Source organism: Leucoraja erinacea, chromosome 6, assembly GCF_028641065.1.
Source record: "Leucoraja erinacea ecotype New England chromosome 6, Leri_hhj_1, whole genome shotgun sequence".
Lineage (NCBI taxonomy): Eukaryota > Metazoa > Chordata > Chondrichthyes > Rajiformes > Rajidae > Leucoraja > Leucoraja erinaceus.
Genome location: NC_073382.1, coordinates 9,116,895 through 9,140,267, shown reverse-complemented (window position 1 = coordinate 9,140,267; position 23,373 = coordinate 9,116,895). Strand labels below are relative to the sequence as shown.

The 23,373-nt window shown below is 42.2% G+C and overlaps 1 protein-coding gene across 1 annotated transcript in view; it reads left to right on the top strand.

The window, feature by feature from the left end:
* mrpl48 (mitochondrial ribosomal protein L48) overlaps positions 1-11,511 on the top strand; it is a 34,552-nt gene extending 23,041 nt beyond the window's left edge. Inside the window, exons 7-8 of the mRNA XM_055636437.1 lie at positions 1,171-1,260; positions 11,236-11,511. Coding sequence (XP_055492412.1) covers positions 1,171-1,260; positions 11,236-11,310 — 165 coding nt within the window. The 3' untranslated portion in view covers positions 11,311-11,511. The remainder of the gene's footprint in view (positions 1-1,170; positions 1,261-11,235) is intronic.
* Positions 11,512-23,373: the final 11,862 nt, after the last annotated feature.

The following is a 23,373-nucleotide window of genomic DNA, read 5'->3' as shown; positions in this document are numbered from 1 at the left end:
GGAATTTCAAGGAATAGCCATGAGTCAACTGCCAGCCCACCAGCCGTGAGTGAGCTGCCAGCAGATCAGGCTTGAGGGACTGAGTTACCACCCCAAGAACCCATACTAGCGCTCCAGAAAGCCCCCCCACCGGCCACCAATATTGGAATTGGTGGAGAGGTGGAATATTGCGTCGGGGGACCAGCCCTCCCGTGTGAACATGGGACCCAACAGGTCCCACTTAGTCTAGTAATTCCTATTTTTCTTTTATTCCCATTATCCTACACTCACAGTTGAAGCCTAGTTTAAGTCAAATGAAGATTGAGACAAAATGCTGGAGAAGGAATGGTTGACATTTTAGACCGAGATTTATCTTGAGGCTGAGAGTCAGGGGAGAGGGAGGTATAGAGATATGGACGGGTAAGGCGTGAAAATGATAGATCAAAGGGGACGATGATCAAAGTAGAATGGTTCACTGTTAGCTGAGGGGGAGGTGACAATGAGCAACAGTGAGAGAGGGTGTTGCAGGATTCTCATCGGAGAGAGGAGGAGAACTTGTTCAAAGTAGGCATACCTTGAGATTTTGCAGTGGAGCAGACGAAATGTGTAGGAAGGAATGTATGTCAGTTTGACATAATATGTAAAAAAATATTTTAAAATAAGTTAGTGGTCATCTCTTGAGTACAAGTTTCCAAACTCCATTCATGTCTCTGACACCAAGGACCAATATAATGCATTTATTTGAATAATCTGCTTTGTTTAAATGACACCATAGCTGACTAAGACACAACATAAAATGAATTGATGTATGGTTCAGCATTAGTTTCTCTGGCATGTCCTTCAATCGTAAATAGTTTATTTTGCTGCTGGCAATGTTTGAAAGTGGGACAGTTTGTTGACATCGAACTGGCATTCGTCTAGTGCCCATGGTTAGCTGCTGCTTGGCTAACATGTATCTTTCCATGCAAATGTTTGAATCTTCGCACTGCCTTCCATTGCATTGTAATAGTTTCTGTGATAAGCTGCAATGGTCCTTATAAATTAATTGTATACATACACTTCAGTGATTTAACTGAGAGTGGAACATCTATTACGTATAAAAGGATCTTGCTGTGAATTGGCTGATATTTAGTTATTTTAATATTGTGCAAAGTTAATTTGTACAGTTTTTATTGTGCTTACATTTTTTAGGTTAGTGGTTTGAGCTCGACTCTCCTGCCGGTTGTTGTGGAAGTCCTTCAGACTAATCAGCCAGAAGGTGTGCATCTGTGCATCAAAGAAGTAAGTGTCAAGACTGATCACGTTGAACATTTTCACAGCATAGTCCAATTAACCTCCAAGCGCATATGCCGATTCACTTTGTGTTGCATCTATAGTTTAAGAAAGAAAACAAAAGCACCAGGAGTCACAGACATTAATAGAACTAATCAACATATGTTAAGCATAAATGGCATGGAATTTAGGCGGCGCGGCTCTAGCCAGCAGCGGCCTCTGCAGCCTGTCTGCGTTTTTATTATTTTTTGTCTGTGTTTTTATGTAGTTTTTGTTATTTTTTGTTGGGGTGTGTGTGGGGGGGTGGGGGGGGGGGGGGGTGGGAGGGGGGGGGAAAACTTTTTTAATCTCTCCCTGCACTGGAGACCCGACCTTTTCTCGTCGGGTCTCAGGTGTCGTTGAGGCCGCAACGAGGAGCGGCCTCCAACGGGAAGAAGCCGGGGACTCTGGTGCCGACTCACCGTTGCCGTCGCGGAGCTGGCCGAGACCGGAGCGGGTGGAGCGGTGGAGGAGCGCTGCTGCTGCTGCTGCCGATGCCGCTGCTGCTGCTGAGTCGGAGGCTGCTACTGCGGGTCTGCGGACGACGGCACCGGGAGCCCGCGACTCCCTGGAGGGAGACCGCTTTTCGGGGCTCCTGCAACGGCGAATTCTCCCGCCCGAGTTGCGGGGTTGAAGAGCTCCTGGAGCGGGGCCTACATCACTGCCCCGCGCGGCTGGAATGGCTGCGGGACTTTGCGAGCGCACACCGGGGGCTCCAACATCAAGACCCGGAGTGCGACCTCGCACCACCCAGCGTGGCTTTGATGGCCGCGGGACAATCGCCATCGCCAGCCGGGGAGTGCAGTGGAGAGATAAGTTTATTTGGCCTTCCATCACAGCTATGTGATGGATGTTTATGTAAAATGTAATTATGTTGTGTCTGGGTCTATTTGTGTGTAATGTATGGCTGCAGAAACGGCATTTCGTTTGGACCTCCAGGGGTCCAAATGACAATTAAATTGACTCTTGACTTGACTCTCTATTTACAGCACAGAAACAGGCTAACAGTCAAGTCAGTATTTTTACTAGAATTATCTGGCCTTCAGTTCAAATGATGTCTTGCCACATTGTGCCCACATCCCTCCATTGATTTCTTCCCTAGGTGTAAGATATGCCTGTTTTGAGTACTTGCCAAAAATTCTGACTGTCATGAATAAGATCTTAAATAAAGGGGTGACCACAGTGAAATAACTCTACTTGCACAGACATGTGCATTTCTTCAATAAACAAATTGCTGGCAGAACTCAGCAGGTCAGGCAGCAGTTAGATTCCCACATCTGCATTCCCTTGCCTCTTCACATGCAAATCTTCTTCACATGAAATACTTCTGGTCCCTCGGTCCATGTACTTGAATGCAGTCTTTTTTCTCACTGTTTGCTTTTCTTGCTGGTATTCCCACGAGATGTTTATTCCAATACCTTCTGTCAGTATCCCCACAACTATTCCTCTGCCGAGAGAAACAGCCAGATCTCAGGTAATGGAGCTTTATACCAAGCAGTCAGGGGTGCAGCTGAGTGAAGCGATTGTTATTTCTCCTGGCTGAGCTGAAGTAAAAAATCTCCAGTTGATTGTTTATCCCTTTTGGCTCTGCTACCACATTTTGACTTGGGTTGTAGGACATCTTATTTGTTTTCACGCTGTAATATCAGACAGTAATATCAGACCAGCTTTTATGTTCCAAATAATAACATCAAGCACAACATCTCCCAGACTCCATCTGTCTCTGATTTTCAGATTGTTTAACTGACATCAAGTAATGGATTAACGCTCTCTCCTCCCCTCTCTCTCCCCTCCCTTCTCTCTGCCCCCTCTCTCCCCTCCTGGCCCACCTTCCCCCCCCCCCCCCACCCACCCTCCCTCCCCTCCTCCACCCCCTCCCCTCCACCCCCCTCCCTCTCTGTCTCTGCCCCTCTGTGTCTTTTAGTTTAGTCTAGTAGTCTTTTAAAACTCAGCTGCCTTTATCTTAATTTGCATAATTCCATTCACCTCTGTGCTTCTGTCCTTTTTCTGCTCTCAGTTAAGCACTGACCGTTTTAAATTCCTATTCTTGCCTTCAAATCCTCCAAGGCTTCACTGTTAATTGTCTCTGTATTCTCTTGTGGTTTTATAACAATGGATAATAGGTGCAGTAGTAGGCCATTCGGCCCTTCAAGCAAGCACTGCCATTCACTGTGATCATGGCTGATCATCCACAATCAGTACCCCGTACCTGTCTTCTCCCCATATCCCCCGACTCCGCTATCTTTAATTCTATCTAACTCTCTCTTGAAAGCATCCAGTGAATTGGCCTCCACTGCCTTCCACTAGAACAGTACGAGTTCATTCCAAGAGCTCTCCCAGAATTCCACAGATTCACAACCCTCTGTGTGAAAAAAGTTTTTCTTCATCTCTGTTCTAAATGGCTTACCCCTTGTTGTTCGTAATTCACCTCCAATTCTGGTATCTTAAGCACTCCAAAATGTAATTTATGGCCATGCTACAGCTGCTAAAATGGTATGCTCAGAAATTCCCTCCCGAAACCTCTCTTTCCTCATTTGACCAAACTTTTGGTCATTTTCGCCAATATTCATTAAGTAGCTCATTGTTGCTTTTTAGTTTGATAAAGCTTCCGCGAAGTGTCTTGCTACAATAAAGTTGCCACGTGCATTGCACAAAGTTCCACATTTTATTGTTTGAAGAAGGGTTTCGGCCCGAAACGTTGCCTATTTCCTTCGCTCCTTAGATGCTGCCTTACCCACTGAGTTTCTCGAGCATTTTTGTCTGCCTTCGATTTTCCAGCATCTGCAGTTCCTTCTTAAACATTTTATTGTTTCTTGTGTTTGGGTTCTGGATTCTCTCTGCATTCCTCTTTTGATTCACCTTTTGCATATTAATTAGTTTAAAAATGCAGGTAAAGAAAACAACCAAGAATAGATTATTTGATAAAAAATAGTAATGCAATAAAAATATGAAAGGAGAAAATAAAAAAAATGTAAGTTACCCAACAAAAAGGAAAGGGTTAAAAAAAAAAACAAAATTGATTAATTAGTTTGAAAAAAGAATTGCGATCATAAATTCTACCAGAATGAAATACTCAGTATTTGTTTTAACTTTAGATTTTGCAGTCAATAGATTTTTAATATTAAAGAATAGTCACTAATGGAGTGGATATATTACAGTGCATCAGAAGCAATTATTAATTCCAATGGAAAATTCTGCAAGGCCACTGCACTGATGTTAAGGAGGAGGGAGTCATAAGGATATCCCTTGCCTAGCATTAGCTGTCCTGCACTTTAGAATTTAACATGCCAGTTGTTGTATGGTTTGTCTTTTCAAGGCAAACCGTTATACATCAGAAATAGCACTGTTGCAGTTACTTATGATGTAAGGAATTGGAAACACAAACATTCAGCACATAATTGCATTAAGGACTTTGTATATTCATTTAATTTACTGTATTATTTTTCATTCTGTGGTCTACGCAGCAACTGAAATGCCACCATAAATTATTTAGTCAAATAATTTGGTGTTTAGCTCAGTAGCATTAGGTTTCTAACCTTTGTGCGCAAAATAAATAAAGTTAAGCAAGAATTCATAAATCTTGGAAGACGAGGAGAAAATTGACATTAGGGTTTTGTGTTTGTGGCCTAATAGCCCTGTCTCACAGTACGAGTTCATTCCAAGAGCTCTCCCGAGTTTAAAAAAAATCAAACTGGTGGTAAGCACGGAGAATGAACGTAGCGGGTACGTCGGAGCTCGGGGACGTCTCTTAGTGGCTCGTAACGCTAACGGCAGGTACTCGGGAAGACTCGCTAACGGCAGGTAAGCTCGGGAAGACTCGTGAAGATTCTTCAAATGTTGAAAAATGTCCACGAGAGCCCCGAGTACCGACGAGCGGCCGTTACCGTAAATCTCCGAGTTCAAATCAGGGCAAACTCGGGAGAGCTCTTGGAATGAACTCGTACCGTGGGACAGGGAAACATCAATGGTGTGTGTGTGCTGTAAGAAATGTGCCAATTGACTTTTGCAAATTACTGCATTTAATAACAACATTGTACAAAATAATAATATCTGCCCCATTCACAGCTGAAATTCTGAATTTTATCCAGTTAGTGCCTTAAAATTTGTTAATTTAATCATTAGACTGTATTTAATGCACATGGGTGCTGTGACTTATTCAAATCTAGATAACTTCTGGATTTAAAAGCATGGGAATTTCATAAAAAGCAGTAAAAAAGGACACGGGCTTAAGTAGTCTATATTTATATTCCACACAAACCTAATCATCTCTTCCACATTTGTTCCCCTACCAATCATGGTATACATTGTTTCCTCTTAAAAGCATAAAGCTACATCAACCATTTTTTTGTGGTGGGAAGTTCCATCTCATTACTCGTTGTATGCAGACATTTATGTAAAATTATTTCATTACATTTGAGACAATATCATTTTCTTCTGCGCCTCACTAATTTTTTCTACAAATAGTGGTAGTTTCTCCACCTCAATCCTATTGAATTCCTGCAAAATGTTCAGGGCTTCAAAGTTAACTTTGTCTTTCCCCTTCCTTGCCTCAATGTTATTTATTTAGTCTGGAGACAACACTATTCTCCATTAACCAAGTGTGCTGTAATGTTCTATTTTACTTCAACATTACTTCTCTGTTAATGCTATTCTGTTCCTCTATTCTCTGCCACATTGCTTTCATTTTATGGTCTTATCAATTTGTATTATTTTAGTAATTTAGTTTTATGCCCCTCCTGTGCATTAATTTTCATACCTACCAAAGAATAAATGATAAGAGATATACATAACGGAAGCAGCCCCTTCAGGCCACTGAGCGCATGCCAACCATCAAGCACCCATTTTACTGCAAACCTACACTAATCCCTTTGTGTACTCTACGTTCAATCAACTCTCCACTGGTTCTACCACACAGCTGCATGTTATGGGTAGTTTATGTTGCCCAATTTACCTTCCAACCTGCAATTCTTTGGGATTGGGGATGAAACGGCTTGTACTCGCTAGAATTTAGAAGATTGAGGGGGGATCTTATAGAAACTTACAAAATTCTTAAGGGGTTGTTCTTAAGTTCTTAAGGCTAGATGCAGGAAGAATATTCCAGAACAAGGGGTCACAGTTTAAGGATAAGGGGGGAATCTTTTAGGACCGAGATGATCATGATCATATTGAATGGCGGTGCAGGCTCGAAGGGCCGAATGGCCTACTCCTGCACCTATTTTTTCTGTTTCTATGAAACCGGAATATCCAGAGGACATCCTTGTGGTCACAGGGAGAACGTGCAAACTCTACACAGATAGCACTGGAGGTCTGATGAACCCAGACCGTTGGCACTGCAACGCAATGGCTCTGTTAGCTGCTTCACTGTGTCACCCAATCTCTCCCTTATTTTTGTTAAAAATTAAATTCACTCAAACTTTGCTTTATTTGTTGTGCTGAATTTCATTTGACATGCAAGCCTTTTCTAGTATTGTGCATTCCTTATTATTGCCATCTGTATTCCCAATTGAACATCATTGTCAAATGTTTATGTCGCGCTTTCAATTAGGTGGTCCAAATCATTAATGTATGTGATAAACCACAGGGATCTCGCTTGGATCATTGTAGAACAGTTTTTTTGTACTTTCAGCCTGGCCAGGAAATGTTCTTTTTTGCTTTGCATCTTTAAAACCCATTTGCCACTTGATCTCTGAATTGATTACCCTAACTTTTCTCACAAGTATTTTGTACAACACCTTGTTGAAAATCATCTGAAAGGCTATGAATTCCACATTCACAGATTTGCCCTTGTCATGTCTTGCTGTTATTTATATATTATAATTAATAATTTGCCGAATGGGTCTGTTATTTGATGGTAAAATATGCTTAGTCATGATAATTCTCAATCTACAGATTAGCTGTAACCATTAGAGATAATTCCTTCATTTAGTCTGCATTTGATTCAAACATCATACTCGTGTGAAAGAACTATCTGTGCCTCAACCATAAAAAAATGCTTAATACAAACCAAAAATTAAAATGAGGATTTGGTTTTAAAAGATTATTCCATATGGGAGATGTATTTCAAAAAGTGCAGCCTTAGAAAAAGTGATGTTTCAATGTGACCTGAGCTTGCAGCCTAATTAAATTTCTGCTGATAAGAGATAAATGACGTAAAGTGACATTCCGGGAACATGAGTAATACGGAATAAATTGAAATCCAGCTTAGAGTTTGTGTTTGTATAGTGCCCCTAATGGTATAAAATGTCACAGTTTGCATTGCAGGAGCAATATATTTAAAAAAAATTGACAGCAACTCACCTAAAAATCTTTTAAACAAATCACTAAAAACTTTGTCAAATAGAGAGGTTTTAAGAAACATCTTTAAGAACGACGATGAAGTAGAGAGGTTTAGAGAAGGAATTCTATTTCTCTGGCTGGAACAATGGTTGTGAGCAGTTAATATTAAATACTCAAGAAGCTGGAACTGGAGGAGCTTTGAGGACTAAAGTTTTTTTTTTGAAGAGGTGACGAGGGTGATTGAGGATAGGGCCGTGGAAGAAGACTACCATGGATTTTAGTAAGTCATTTGATAAAGTCCCACATGGTAGGCTGACCCAGAAGATTAAGAAGCATCGGATCTTTGTCACTGCTGGTTTGGATTCAGAACTGGTTTACCCATGGAAGACATGGGTCAGGAATCCATATTCCTGAGCTGTACTGTTCAATGTTATATGACTGGAAAAGACAAGAAGAAGACAATGCTATAGAAACATAGAAAATAGGTGCAGGAGTAGGCCATTCGGCCCTTCCAGCCTGCACTGCCATTCAATATGATCATGGCTGATCATCCACTCAGTAAACTGTACCTGCCTTCTCTCCATACCCCCTGATCCCTTTAGCCACAATGGCCACATCTAACTCCCTCTTAAATATAGCCAATGAACTGGCCTCAACTACCCTCTGTGGAGAGGTTTGAGTGCAAGGATAAGAATTTCAGCATTTGGGTGTTTGTGTGAATGGGTGTTCCAAAAGATTGGAAATGCTTTGCTTCACCTGCCAGGAAAAAGGTCAAATTCAAGGATAAGGAATATAGTGTGTGACAGAGAATAGTGATGCAGCATCATGCTGCTTAATGGTAAATGTCTATAACTGGCAATAAATATGGGGTGGAAGATTGCAACCTTCACGTGGTCCGCCCTGTTTCGACTAATGCAATCAACTCGATGTGCACAAACGGAAGATCAAATAGAACAAGTTGTCCAACAACTTTAGGCTGTGCACGCCACATGAAAGACCCGCTGAGTTACTCCAGCTTTTTGTGTCTATCTTTGATGTAAACCAGCATCTGCATTTCCTTCCCACACATTTTGGCTCCTCCACATAAATATGGGTGTGGAAAGACGGCAGAAAGGTTGAAAGAGTAGACTTGAGAGGAATGGTGTGGTCAACCGTGTCAGTTTATCTCATTCATATTTTGGGTCTGTTACCACTTGCATTCATTTACAATGGAGATGAGAAGGAATTTCTTTAGCCAGAGTGTGGTGAATCTGTGGAATTCATTGCCACTGGTGTGGCCAAGCAATTGGGTATTTTTAAAGCGGAGATGGATAGGTTCTTGATTAATAAGGACGTCAAAAGTTACGGGGAGAAGGCAGGAGTTGATAGGGAAAAATGGATCAGCCGTGATCGAATGACGTTGAGAGGGAAAAATGGATCAGCCGTGATTGAATGGCAGAGCAGATTCGATGAGCTGAATGGCCTATTGTAATTCTCAATAGTTCAATAGTCTTTTATCGTCACGTGTATCCTAAGGTACAATTAAATTTGATTTACCATACAGTCGCACCAAAAAAAGCAACAAGACACAATATTACATTAATATTTAACATAAACATGTAATTCTGGTCTTACGGTTTTATTTTTCCAAGCAAATTATTAACTGCCCAAAGATGGAAAGAAGCACTGATTTCAACTATTAACTCTATCAACACTCATTTGTTCAGTTTCAAATTGTTTCGATATGAAATGTTATTAGCTTTAGGCATTTCTTTTGATATTGATAAATACATTTTTCTTCCGTCAATTTAGTGATATAAAAGAGTCTTCCATCTATTTTGTAATATAAAATATATGGTGTAAATTTGGGTTAAACTAATTATGTAATAATATCTTCGTACTTGTAGGACAAGGTATATATTAAATCAGCATATTTTGCTTTATTTTCATACATTTTGAATATTTCAGCTTAACTGCAGTCAAGTGCCAAAGCGGGTACTGTACATCTACCACTTTGCATTGTAGAGGGTGGTAAACAGACTCATGTCTATATTAATGTCCTTGAAATGGAATTTGATGCTTCTCGTGGCCTGGTTGATACATGATTCCAATCCTGCATTATGTAGCTGACTCCTAATCCTTGCAGGGTAACTCAGGTTGGGAATTTGATATAGCTCTGCAGTATTGCCTATGTTCTTAAAATGAATTGTTATATTAAAAAATATACTCAGATAATCAGTTCAATGTGATGAACTTTGGCATCTCTTTTTGTACAGTGGCAAGAATATGCCTGGCTGCTTTAATAAATATTTTCTTTTACAATTACAAACCAAAAAAGACTGGAAGAACTTTTTTTCCATAGTTTGAAGAACGATGCATAGGAAGTGAATGTGAGCATTAAAGAGAAAATATATGTATGTGGACATGTACGCAAGCCACCGTCAGAACAGAATCTCATAACACAACTTTCTAGCATCTATCTCCTGTTTAGCATTCAATTAATCTTTACGAGATCATGTAACTTTTATATTCATGGTTTACATGTCAGGACTTGGTCTAGGTGAACAATTCATAGTAGTATGCAATAGCAGTAGCATCATGAAATATTAAAGTGAGATCCCATTTCCCTACTCTATCACCTTGCAGGCTATTCTCCACGCTCTTTACCAAACCTCCAAGTTGTTGTCATCTGAATCTTGACATTCTTGATTTGCAAATCCAATCCAGTCACCTTTGGATGACCTTCATCACTAAATGGATAAGAGGGCAAATCTCACTCTCGATTTCTGGTCAAAACTTCCCTCCCCTCTTAGTAATTAACTTTATACACCAGCAGTCAACAGATCAATGGTTCATGCTTAGTAGTTCAACAACATGAAAGAAAAACAGCTTGGATGCATGATTAAATAAATATTTTCCCCCATCTTCTTCTTGCGTATGGCGTGCACAGCCTAAAGTCGTTGGACAACTTGTTCTATTTGATATTATTTGATTGTGCACGCCGGGTTGATTGCATTCGTCGAAACAGGGCGGGCCGCATGAAGGTTGCAATCTTCCACCCCTCCCCCATTACCATGTTGGCTCTTGTACATTAGATCTATCAGCAATTTAAACATGGCTGAATGCACTCGGAGCTTAAGAATAACGATCAACAATCTGTTGGAAGAACCCAGTGGGCCAGGCAACATCTGTGGGGAAAATGGACAGTTGACATTTTGGGTTTAGACTCTTCATCTGTCACACCCAGTCCATTTCCCTCCACAAATGCAGGACAACCTACTGAGTTCATGCAGTAGATTGTTCCAGATTCTAACATCTACAGTCTGTTGTGTCTTCATTTGACAATAAAAATGCTTAGCTTAAACACTTTCTGTACTTCAGGCAATTTTGCATCTTTGTTGCCACTGACTTTGTTTAATCTATGGACTCGACATTACTATTAATCCTGAAAGGATGGCGGCGATATGCCTTTCAAAATGGAATTGGACTACGAAAGAGACTGAATTGCTTTTCCAGGGATTCAGTTCTGATTCTTTGCTGCAATGATATTATTTGTGAACAATTCTTCCTTGTAAAAATATTGTTTAAAATGTTTCAAAATATTATTTATCAAAGTGCTGCTGTGATCTAGAAATTTGAATGTTGAGTTTTGACATTCCAGATAATAATTGTTCTTCATTGTTTCCACAGCACACGGAAGCTGATTTTCATTCCCGCTTCAAGGCTAGGCCAGAATTAGAAGGATTAATCGCACAAATAAATTGAGAAGAAATCCAAAGACTGTGACTATTTTGGATGACAGTTTACCAATCAAATTATGGGCTACTTTGAGTAGTGACATCGGGGAACTATGATGGAAAATAATATGTAATAATCATTGTTTCAAGGATTCCCACACAAGCAGGTAAAAGTGGTGTACTTGGATACCAATTATTAAATAAAACAAATTCCCTTTTTTTGTAATCTTACTTTTACTGTTGAATTTCATTGTCTTGAACATGTTTCCCACAATTCACAGACAGCCATTACTGAACATGAACCTGATAAAGTGCTCACATTAGTGAAATGTGAGAAGTACACAGTAGGATTTTACTTATTTCATAGTGGTTAATAACCTTTGGCTTTCCATTTACAGCGATAAAATTCTATCCAACCTGATGTTAGAAGTTATTTTTAACCAGTGGACTCCTAATTTCACTTGTTCACCTCTGAACTGTACTAATCAAGAATCTACAGTGCCCTCCATAATGTTTGGGACAAAGACCCATCATTTATTTATTTGCCTTTGCACTCCACAATTTAAGTTTTATAATAGCACAAAATCACACGTGGTTAAAGTGCACATTGTCAGATTTTAATAAATGCCATTTTTACACATTTTGGTTTCACCATGTAAAAATTACAGCAGTGAATTTTTACCCCCCCCCCCCCCATTTCAGAACACCATAATGTTTGGGACACAGCAATGTCATGTAAATGAAAGTAGTCATGTTTAGTATTTTGTTGCATATCCTTCGCATGCAATGACTGCTTGAAGTCTGCAATTCATGGACATTACCAGTTGCTGGGTGTCTTCTCTGGTGATGCTCTGCCAGGCCTGTATTGCAGCCATTTTAGCTTATGCTTGTTTTGACAGCTAGTCCCCTTCAGTTTTCTCCTCAGAATATAAAAGGCATGCTCAATTGGGTTCTTGACCACTCAATAATTGACAATTTTCTAGCTTTCAAAAATTCCTTTGTTGCTTTAGGAGTATGTTTGGGATCATTGTCTTGCTGTAGAATGAACCGTCAGCCAATGAGTTTTGAGGCATTTGTTTGAACTTGAGCAGATAGGATGTGTTCATACACATCAGAATTCATTATGCTACTACCATCAGCAGTTGTATCGTTAATGAAGATAAGCGAGCCAGTACCTTCAGCAGCCGTACATGCCCAGGTCATAACACCCCCACCACCGTGTTTCATGGATGAGGTGGCATGCTTTGGATCTTGGGCAGTTCCTTCTCTCCTCCATACTTTACTCTTGGCATCACTCTGACATAAGTTAATCTTCGTCTCATCTGTCCACAAGACCTTTTTCTCGAACTGTGGTTGCTCTTTTAAGTACTTCTTGGCAAACTGTTACCAGGCCATCCTATTTTTTGCGGCTAACCAGTGGTTTGCTCTTGCAGTGTAGCCTCTGTATTTCTGTTCATGAAGTCTTCTGCGGACCGTGGTCATTGACAACTCAACACCAGAAGAGTGTTTCTGATCTGTCGGGTAGGTATTTGGGGATTTTTCTTTATTATAGAGAGAATTCTTCTGTCATCAGCTGTGGAGGTCTTCATTGGCCTGCCAGTCCCAATACGATTAGTCAGCTCATCGGTACTCTCTTTCTTCTTAATGATGTTCCAAACAGATGATCTTGGTAAGACTATGGTTTGGCTGATTTGTCTAACAAGTTTTATTCTTGTTTCTCAGTCTCATAATGGCTTCTTTGATTTTCATTGGCACAACTTTGGTCCTCATGTTGATAAACAGCAATAAATGTTTCCCAAGGTGATGGAAAGACTAGATGCTGAGAGCTCTCTTATACCTGCATTAACGGGGCCTTTATACACACCTGAGCAATTACAAACACCTGTGAAGCCATGTGTCCCAAACATTATGGTGCACTGAAATAGTGGGGACTATAAACACAGCTGTATTTTCTACATGGTGAAACCAAAATGTATCAAAATACCCTTTAATAAAATCTGACAATGTGCATTTTAACCTCATGTGATTTTTTTTTTCTATTACAAATCTCAAATTGTGTAGCACAGAGGCAAATAAATAAATGATGGGTCTTTGTCCCAAACATTATGGAGGCCACTGTGCAAATCTATTATGAAAAATAAATGAGATGTGAAGTTAGATAGATGATATAAAGTAGTCAAAGTAATAATGGGGAATAACAAAATGGCTGATGAATTGAACACGTTTTTTGCGTCAGTCTTCACAGCGGAAGACACTAACAACATGCCAGAAATTCACGAGAGTCAGGGGTCAGAAGTTAGTCTAGTTGCTAATACTAAAGAGAAGGTGTTTGGGAAGCTGAAAGTTCTGAAGGTGGATAAGTCACCTGGACCAGATGGACTACTCCCCAGTGTTCCGAAAGTGGCATTGTGGAGGCATAGTAATGATCATTCAAGAATCACCAGAGTCTGGAGTGGTTCCAGCGGACTGGAAAATTGTAAATGTTACTCCACTGTTCAAGAAGGGAGCGAGGCAAAAGAGGGGAAATTATAGGCCAGTTAGCCTGGCTTCAGTGGTTGGTTAGATTTTAGAGTCCATTATAAAGGATGAGTTTTCCGAGTACTTATTACATAATAAATAGGCTGAAGTCAGCATGGTTTTGTGAAGGGAAAATCTTGCCTGACAAATCTGTTGGAATTCTTTGCGGAAGTAAATAGCAGGATTGACAAAGGAGAGTCAGTGATGTTGTGATTTTCAGAAGGCCTTTGATAAGGTGCCACACGTGAGGTCGCTGAACAGGATGGGAGCCCATGGTATTACAGGGAAGATACTAGCATGGATAGAAGATTAACTGACTGGCTGAAGGCAAAGAGTAACAATAAAGGGGGCTTTCTCTGATTGGCTGCCGGTGGCTGGTGGTATTCTACAAAGGTTGGCATTCGGTCCGCTACTTTTCACGGTTTATATTAACGATTTGGATGATGGCTTTGTGGCCAAGATTGCAGATCAGACAAAGATAGGTGGAGGGGCAGGTAGTGTTGAAGCACGGAGTCTGCAAAAAGACTTGGACAGGTTGGGAGAATGGGCAAAGAATTGGCAGATGGAATACAGCATAGCAAAGTGTGCGGTCATGCACTGGTAGTATGAATAAAGGCATAGACTATTTTCTAACTGGGGAGAGGATTCAGAAATCGGAGGGGCTAAGGGACTTGGGAGTGCTGGTGCATGTTTCCCAACAGGATCATTTGCAGGTTGAATCGGTTGTAAAGAAGGCAAATACAATTCATTAATTTAGCATGAATTTTGAGAGGACTAGATATAAACACAGGGCTGTAATGCTGAGGCTGTATAGGACACTGGTCAGACAGTATTGTGAGCAATTTTGGGCCCCATATCTGAGGTTGGGAGGGGTCCAGAGGTGTTTTTTGAGAATTATTCCGGGGATAATTGGGTTAAAGTATGATGAGTGTTTGGTGGCTCTCGGTCTTCAGAGTGAAGAAGGATGAGGGGGAATCTCATTGAAGCTTACTGATTAATGAAAGGCCTGGATAGAGTGGATGTGGCGGGGATATTTCCACTAGTGGGAGAGTCTAGGACCAGAGGGCTCAGCCTCACAATAAAAGGACATACATTTAGAAAGGAGGTGAGGAGGAATTTCTTTAGCCAGACAGTGGTGAATCTGTGAAATTCATTGCCCCAGATCGTTATGGAGGTCAAGTCTCTGGGTCTTTTTAAAGCGGAGATTGACAGGTTCTTCATTAGTAAAGTTACGGAAAAAATGCAGGAGAATGGGGTTGAGAGGGAAAGATAAATCAGCCAAGATTGAATGACGGAGTAGACTCGATGGACCAAATGGCCTAATTGGGATCCTATGTCTCATGAACTGATGAACACATAGTTTATTCTCAGTACATCAAAATGGTATTAACAGGGTAATGCTACAACCTTCAAACATACGCTTTAACATGAACATGAATTATAGCCACTTAGTATAGTCTCATATTTTACATAGCTGCAAATGCTAAATAATAACCTGAAAAGTTTTTTGTTAAGTTACTTCAAAAAATTGGGCATTGCAATACAGTGAGAGGATGGTGTTTGACATTTTTAGGTAAGCATCAGAGAAGTTGTACAGTAGCGATTGTAATAGTCGTAGATGAACGGTGACTGATTAGTACAGGTGTCAGAGGGTATCGGGAGAAGGCAGGAGAATGGGGTTAGGAGGGAGAGATAGATCAGCCATGATTGAATGGCAGAGTAGACTTGATGGGAAGAATGGCCCAATTCTACTCCCATTCCTTATGACAAATTTAGCCTTGTGCACAAGTGTTAGTAAAATGCCTTGCGCATAAATATAATTGAACAAGGGAGTGATGGAGGCAGGTACTCTCACGACATTCAAATATTTGGATGAACATCTTAAATGCTATGGCATATGGAGCTCCGGGCCAAGAGGTAGAAAGGAAAATTGCCATTTGACTTCCAGAATGGATGTAGTGGGCTGAAAAGATGTACGTTGCTCAGTGCTGATACAAGGTCTTGCCGTGAAACATATAAAATAGGTGAAGGAGGAGGCCATTTGGTCCTTCGAGCCAGCACCGTCATTCAACAATATTAATGGAGATCTCCAAAAAAATGATAAAGGTGGAAGAGTTGATAATTTTAGCAGAGGCAGACAGACAACAGTAAATTAAGAAAGGAAAGCAAATCAACAGCCTATTTAGAAACATAGAAAATAGGTGCAGATGGAGGCCATTCGGCACTTCGAGCCAGCACCGCCATTCATAGCTGATCGTCCCCTATCAATAACCTGTGCCTGCCTTCTCCCCATATCCCTTGATTCCACTTGCCCCGAGAGCTCTATCTAACTCTCTTTTTAATTCATCCAGTGAATTGTCCTCCACTGCCTTCTGTGGCAGAGAATTCCACAAGCAAACATCGACCATCCCTTTGCCTCCACTGATGATGCTTGACCTGCTGAGATCCAGCAGCAATTTTGTTTGCTTATTTATTAGCCTGCTCAGATAACCCTAACTTTAATTAACCACACATGGTGTCTATTGTATTGGACAACATTTGCACTAGAAGAAAAAACATATTTTGAAACATTATAGACTGCACGCAATGCATCTGGGTAATTATTCAAAAAATAAAGCATTTTTTACTCATAAAATATAATCAGCAATATTATACACTGTTGTTAAACACTGATTTAAAAGTATATATACACTCACTAAAATGCAAGATCATAAGTGATAGGAGCAGAATTGGGCTATTCGGTCCATCAAGCCTCCACCGCCATTCAATCATGGCTGATTTATCTCTCCCACCTAATCCCATTCTCCTGCCTTCTCCCCATAACCCTTGCCACCTGTGCTAATCCAGACATTTGTATGTTAAAGTGTGATTAATATTTGAAAGGTTCGCTCATCCCAAACCAGCCGCCCCCCCCAGATATGTTTCCATGCAACTGCAGGAGATGTAACACCTGTCTTAATACCTCCTTCGCTTCCTCCCAGGGACCCCAGCAGTTCTTGCAGGTAAAACAGAGGTTTACATGCACTTCATCTACTACATCCAGTATTCCCGATGTGACCTCAAGATTCAAGATTCAAGAGAGTTTATTGTCATGTGTCCCAGATAGGACAATGAAATTCTTGCTTTGCTTCAACACAACAGAATATAGTAGGCATATATAAATACAGAAGATAACAGATCAGTGTGACCATATACCAATTAATATATATATACACACATAAATAAACAGATGAAGTGTAATGGGCTATTAATGATCAGAGTTTTGTGTGAGTTGAGTTTAATAGCCTGATGACTGTGGGGAAGAACTCTATTCCTGAACCTGGATGTTGCAGATTTCAGGCTCCTGTACCTTCTACCTGAAGGCAGCGGGGAGATGAGTGAGTGGCCAGGATGGTGTGACAAATGATGGTGTGACAATGCTACCAGCCTTTTTGAGGCAGCGACTGCGATAGATCCCCTCGATAGAGGTCAAAGCCGATGATGGACTGGGCAGTGTTTACAACTTTTTGCAGTCTTTTCCGCTCTTGGACGCTCAAGTTGCCGAACCAAGCCACGATGCAACCGGTCAGCATGTTCTCTACTGTGCACCTGTAGAAGTTCGAGAGAGTCCTCCTTGACATACCGACTCTCCGTAATCTCCTGAACATTGGCAAGACTAACCGTTGACTCGGCGACTGTTTCACTGAACACTTGTGCCTGGTTCACCAAAGCCGACTAGATCTCCTGATTGCTAGCCATTTTAACTCCTCTTCCCATTACCACACTGACTTTTCTGTCCTGGGACTCCTTCCTCCATTGCCAAAGTAAGGCCAAAAAAAAAAGACGTCAGGAAATAGCAGAGAGTTGTGGACATAGCCCAGATGTCCACAGAAACCAACCTTTTTTCTGCAGTTGTATAGGGCTCTGGTGAGACCACATCTGGAGTATTGTGTACAGTTTTGGTCTCCTAATTTGAGGAAGGACATCCTTGTGATAGAGGCAGTGCAGCGTAGGTTCACGAGATTGATCCCTGGGATGGCGGGACTGTCATGAGGAACGATTGAAAAGACTAGGCTTGTATTCACTGGAGTTTAGAAGGATGAGGGGGATCTTATAGAAACATATAAAATTATAAAAGGACTGGACAAGCTAGATGCAGGAAAAATGTTCCCAATGTTGGGCGAGTCCAGAACCAGGGCCACAGTCTTAGAATAAAGGGGAGGTCATTTAAGACTGAGGTGAGAAAAAACTTTTTCACTCAGAGAGTTGTGAATTTATGGAATTCCCTGCCACAGAGGGCAGTGGAGGCCAAATCACTGGATGGATTTAAGAGAGAGCTAGATAGAGCTCTAGGGGCTAGTGGAGTCAAGGGATATGGGGAGTAGGCAGGCACGGGTTATTGATAGGGGACGATCACAATGAATGGCGGTGCTGGCTCGAAGGGCCGAATGGCCTCCTCCTGCACCTATTTTCTATGTTTCCATTTACCCCATCTACACTTTATGCTGCCTCGGCAAGACCGCCAGCATAATCAAGAACCAGCATCATCCCAGTCACTCTCTCTTTCCCCTCTCCTATCAGGTAAGCGGTAGAGAGGTTTGAAAACTCATACCTCCAGATTTTGGGACAGTTTCTTCCCAGCTGCTATCAGGCAACAGAACGATCAACTAGTGTGCGGTCCTACCCTCCGGTCTACCTCATTGGAGACCTTTGAACTATCTTTAATCGGATTTTATCAGACTTCAATGTTCTATCTTTTACAAAATGTTGTTCCATTATCTGTGCACTGTGGATGGCTTGATTATATTCATGCATAGTCTTCGACTGGATATCACGCAAAACAAAAGCATTTCACTTTATCTTGGTACATCTGACAATAATAAACTAAACTGTTTAACCAGAAATTCCAAGACTATTGTTTTAAAGTTAAAATGAGAAAACTTTTTTATCATGTCAAAAAAAGGGAAGGCAAGACAGATGGTCTGTGGATGCAGGCTGGTGGTTTGATATGTAAATTACTCAGGTTGCAATGTTGGCCAAGATTTTCATGAGTCTTTTGAAAATGCAGCGTTCCCCTGTGCTTCTGCAAGCAGCCAAGTGTACTTTCCCCGGAGAAAGAAACCTACTTTAATATGCCAAACAGGTTTAATGTGGCTATTTCACTTCTAACTGCTGCTCTAATTGTAGGAAGGTGCGGGCAAAACGTGATTTAGCTGCATATTTTAAACGGCTACTGGTTCTTACTGATTAAGAAGGAGTCCCAATGTGTAAAGAAGTGTACATAAGATGTAAAAGATGCTGAAGCAGCTTCAGCGGTATCTGTGGTAATTAAAGTGCCACGGGTCCCTTACGTTTTGGTTGAGAACTAAAAAGATATCCTTAAGCTTTGGAGCAGACATGATTGAAATTGACAGGAAATTTTAAGCTTGACAAGAAGATTTACATGTGAAGAATTTAGAATAGATTTCCAGATAGTTTTATACGTGAGAATCTTGGAGTTATTGCATGTTTTTCTTGATGGATGTGCTATCTATTTATGTTTTAGCCTTGATTTATTTTTTTAAATGACAATTGAGAGAATAATGTAGATTTTCTGATATAGTTCCCAATGGGTATTAAACACAGAGATTGATAGGTTTTTAGATATTAAGGAGCAGAATTAGGCCATTTGGCCCATCGAGTCTGTACCACCATTGGATCACGGCTGACCTATTTTTTCCTCTCAACCCCATTCTCCTGCCTTCTCCCTGTAACCTTTGACACCTTCACTGAAAAAGAACCTATCAATCTCTGCTTTAAAAATACCCCAAAATCTGGCCTCCACCACCATCTGTGACAATGAATTCCACAGATTCACCACCCTATGGCTAAAGAAATTCCTCCTCATCTCCATGCTAAAGGTAGAAGCATGAAACTGCAGATGCCTGTTTGCAAATAAAAGACACAAAGTGTGGGAGTAATTCAGCGGGTCGGGCAGCGTTTCTGGAGAACATTGATAGGTAACGTTTTGGGTAGAGATTATGCTTCATTCTAAAGGTACTTCCTTTGATTCTGAGGCTGTGCCCCGTGTACTAATGGTATAGACATTCAGCGCAAATTATGTCTCATTAGAACTCTTCTATTGAACTAATAACCCCCAAACCAGCACTCAGATACACAGAATTAGAAAGTTTAGTTCCGTTTATTTTGCCACGTGTACCGAGGTACAGTGAAAAGCTTTTTTGTTACGTGCGATCCAGTCAGCAGAAAGATTATACATGATTACAATCAAGCTGCAATATAAAACACGTGGTCATTTTAAAACATTGCTCGTAAAAATGTTTTGTGCGTATATATATATATATAATCTATCTTGTTTGTCTGTCTGTCTGTCTGTGCGATCAAGGAACTACACCAAAACGGGACACAAAAATGTTTGCAGAATCTTACTTAGCTTTTTCCCGTGGTCGTTAGTATCAAGTTTCTTCACATTTGATGTTATATTTCACAAGTGATTGATATTTAAAATTAAATTACAGCCAACTTTGAAAATAATAACTGCCTGTGAGTGGGAAAGTTTTCTAGAAGCTTCCAGTGATGATGTCACAATGGCCCATCACAGTCGTCCAATCACAATGGGATCTCATTTACGCACGCTACCGTGAAGATTCCGACAACCGGAAATGACATCACAACGTGATCTCTGCTGCCAATACACAAGCTATGAGAGTTGACGGAGTGGGGGTGGGAGGAGACAATTTGTTATTTAAACATTGTCTTTAGTGGGGGAGTGCGAAAAGGGGAGAGGTGAGGGAGGAAGTGACTGAGGGTAGGGTAAAGGAGAGAAAGGCAATGGGATCAGCAGCTTCAAGGGGAGAAAGGAGAGTGTGAGATCCCCCCCCCCCACGTGGGAAGGATTGATTTGACTCAAGGGAGCACCGACTCAAAAGTGAAGTCCATTCATTGACTCCTGGAAGATCAGACTGCCACCCCATCCCTCCCCCATGTGGGAAGGATTCATTGCCTTCAGGGGACGCCGACCCTGGGGGGAACGGGTGATGGGGATGATTGGCTCCGGGGGGGGCGCCTGCCTCCGGGGTGAGCGCGGACGCCGCATTCGGGGACCAGCCCTCCCGTGTGATTCCGCACTCCCCCCCTCACCGCGCTGGGGGACAGGGCCCTACAGGTCCCGCTTGGTCTAGTATATACTATTAAAAGTCTCATCTTGTATTATGTATACGTGTGTGTGTGTGTGTGTGTGTGTGTGTGTATGTATGCATGTGTGTGTCTATGTTTTTCTACCTTCGTCAAAACGCTACGTGCTAAGAATTGAAATTTTTACAGATTATTACTCACATTGTTTAAGAAGGAACTGCAGATGCTGGAAAATCGAACGTAGACATAAATGCTGGAGAAACTCAGCGTGTGAGGCAGCATCTATGGAACGAAGGAAATAGGCAACGTTTCGGGTCGAGACCCTTCTTCAGACAGATGTGAGGGTGGGGGGGGCGGGAAGAAGAAAGGACGAGGCGGAGACAGTGGGCTGAGGGAGAACTGAGAAGGGGAGGAGAAAGCAGAGACTACCTGAAATTAGAGGTCAATGTTCATACCGCGGGGGTGCAGACTGACCAGGGAAAATATGAGTTGCTGCTCCTCCAATTTACGGTGGTCCTCCCTCTGGCCATGGAGGAGGCCAAGGACAGAAAGGTTGGATTCAGAATGGGAGGGGGAATTGAAGTGCTGAGCCACCGGGAGATCAGGTATGCGATCTGAGCGGAGGTGTTGGGCGAAGAGATCGCCAAGTCTACGCTTGGTCTCACCGATGTAGAGCAGCTGACATCTAGAGCAGCGGATGCAATAGATGAGGTTGGAAGAGGTGCAGGTGAACCTCTGCCGCACCTGGAAAGACTGCTTGGGTCCTTGGATGGGGTCAAGGGGGGAGGTAAAGCGACAAGTGTAGCATTTCCTTCGGTTGCAAGGGAAAGTGTCTGGAGAGGGGGTGGCTTGGGTGTGAAGGGATGAATTGACCAGGGAGTTACGGAGGGAGCGGTCTCTGCGGAAAGCAGACGGGAGATGGGAAGATGTGGACAGTGATGGGATCCCGTTGGAGGTGGTGAAAATGTCGGAGGATTATTTGTTGTATGTTACGGCTGGTAGGGTGGAAGGTGACAACAAGGGGGACTCTGCCCTTGTTACGAGTGGGGGGATGGGGAGTGAGAGCAGAGTTACGGGGTATTGAAGAGACCCTGGTGAGAGCCTCATCTATAGTAGAAGAGAGGAACCCCCATTCCCTGAAGAATGAGGACATCTCCGATACCCTGTTGTGGAACACCTCATCCTGGGTGGCGGTGCAGATGCAGCGTAGACGGAGGAATTGGGAGTAGGGGATGGAGTCCTTACAGGAAGCAGGGTGGGAAGAAGTATAGTCCAGATAGCCATGGGAGTCAGTGGGTTTATAGTGGATGTTGGTCAGTAATCTATCACCTGCGATAGAGATTGTGAGGTCAAGAAATGGTTGGGAAATGTCGGAAATGGTCCAGGTGTATTATCAAAGTCAAAGTATCATTTATTATCATTCAGACCTTTCAGTCTGAACGAAATTTCATTGCCTTGCAGTCGAAAGTATTATAGTGCCGTATTGCAGTATTATAGTGCTGGGTAGAAGTTAGTGGTGAAACGGATGAAGTCAGTCAGTTGTGTGTGGGTGCAGGAGGTAGCACCAATGCAATCGTCGAAGTAGCTGAGGTAGAGTTTGGGGATAGGGCCCTGGTGCGCCTCGAACAAAAATTGTTCGACGTACCCTACAATGAGGCAGGCATAGCTAGGGCCCATGCGCATGCCCATAGCTATGCCTTGTATTTGGTGGAAATGGGAGGAGTCAAACGAAAAGTTATTAAGGGTAAGGACCAGCGGAGGAGAGTATCAGTAGACGGGGATTGGTTGGTTCTGCGATCGAGGAAGAAACGGACGGCTTTAAGACCCTCCTGGTGGGGGATGGAGGTGTAGAGTGACTGGATATTCATGGTGAAGATGAGGGAATAGGGGGCCTAGAAAATGGAAGTTCTGGAGTAGACGAAGAACGTGTGAGGTGTCTTGAACATAGGTAGGGAGGGATTTAACCAGGGGGGGAATAGGATGGAGTCAAGGTATGTGGAAATAAGTTCAGTAGGGCTCGAACAGGTAGAAACAATGGGTCTTCCAGGGCAGTCAGGTTTGTGGATTTTGGGAAGAAGGTAAAATCGTGCATGCGGGGCTGGGGAACAATGAGGTTGGAAGTTTGGGAGAACAGGGAGCCGGGTGTGATGAAGTCAGTGATGGTGCTAGAGATAGTGGCCTGGTGCTCGTCTGTGGGGTCATGGTCCAAGGAAAAGTAGGAGGAGGTGTCTGACAATTGGAGTGAGGCCTCAGCCTTGTAGAGGTCAGCGCGCCAGACTACCACGGCACCTCCCTTGTCGGCAGGTTTGATCACCCAGTCTGGGTTGTTGTAGAGTGAGTGGAGGGCTGTAAGTTCAGGGGGGGGGGAGATTAGAGTGAGACAGGGGAGTGGAGAAGTTGAGGCGGTTGATGTCCCGCCGGCAGTTTAAAATAAAATGGCCTAAAGCCGGTAGATGGCCAT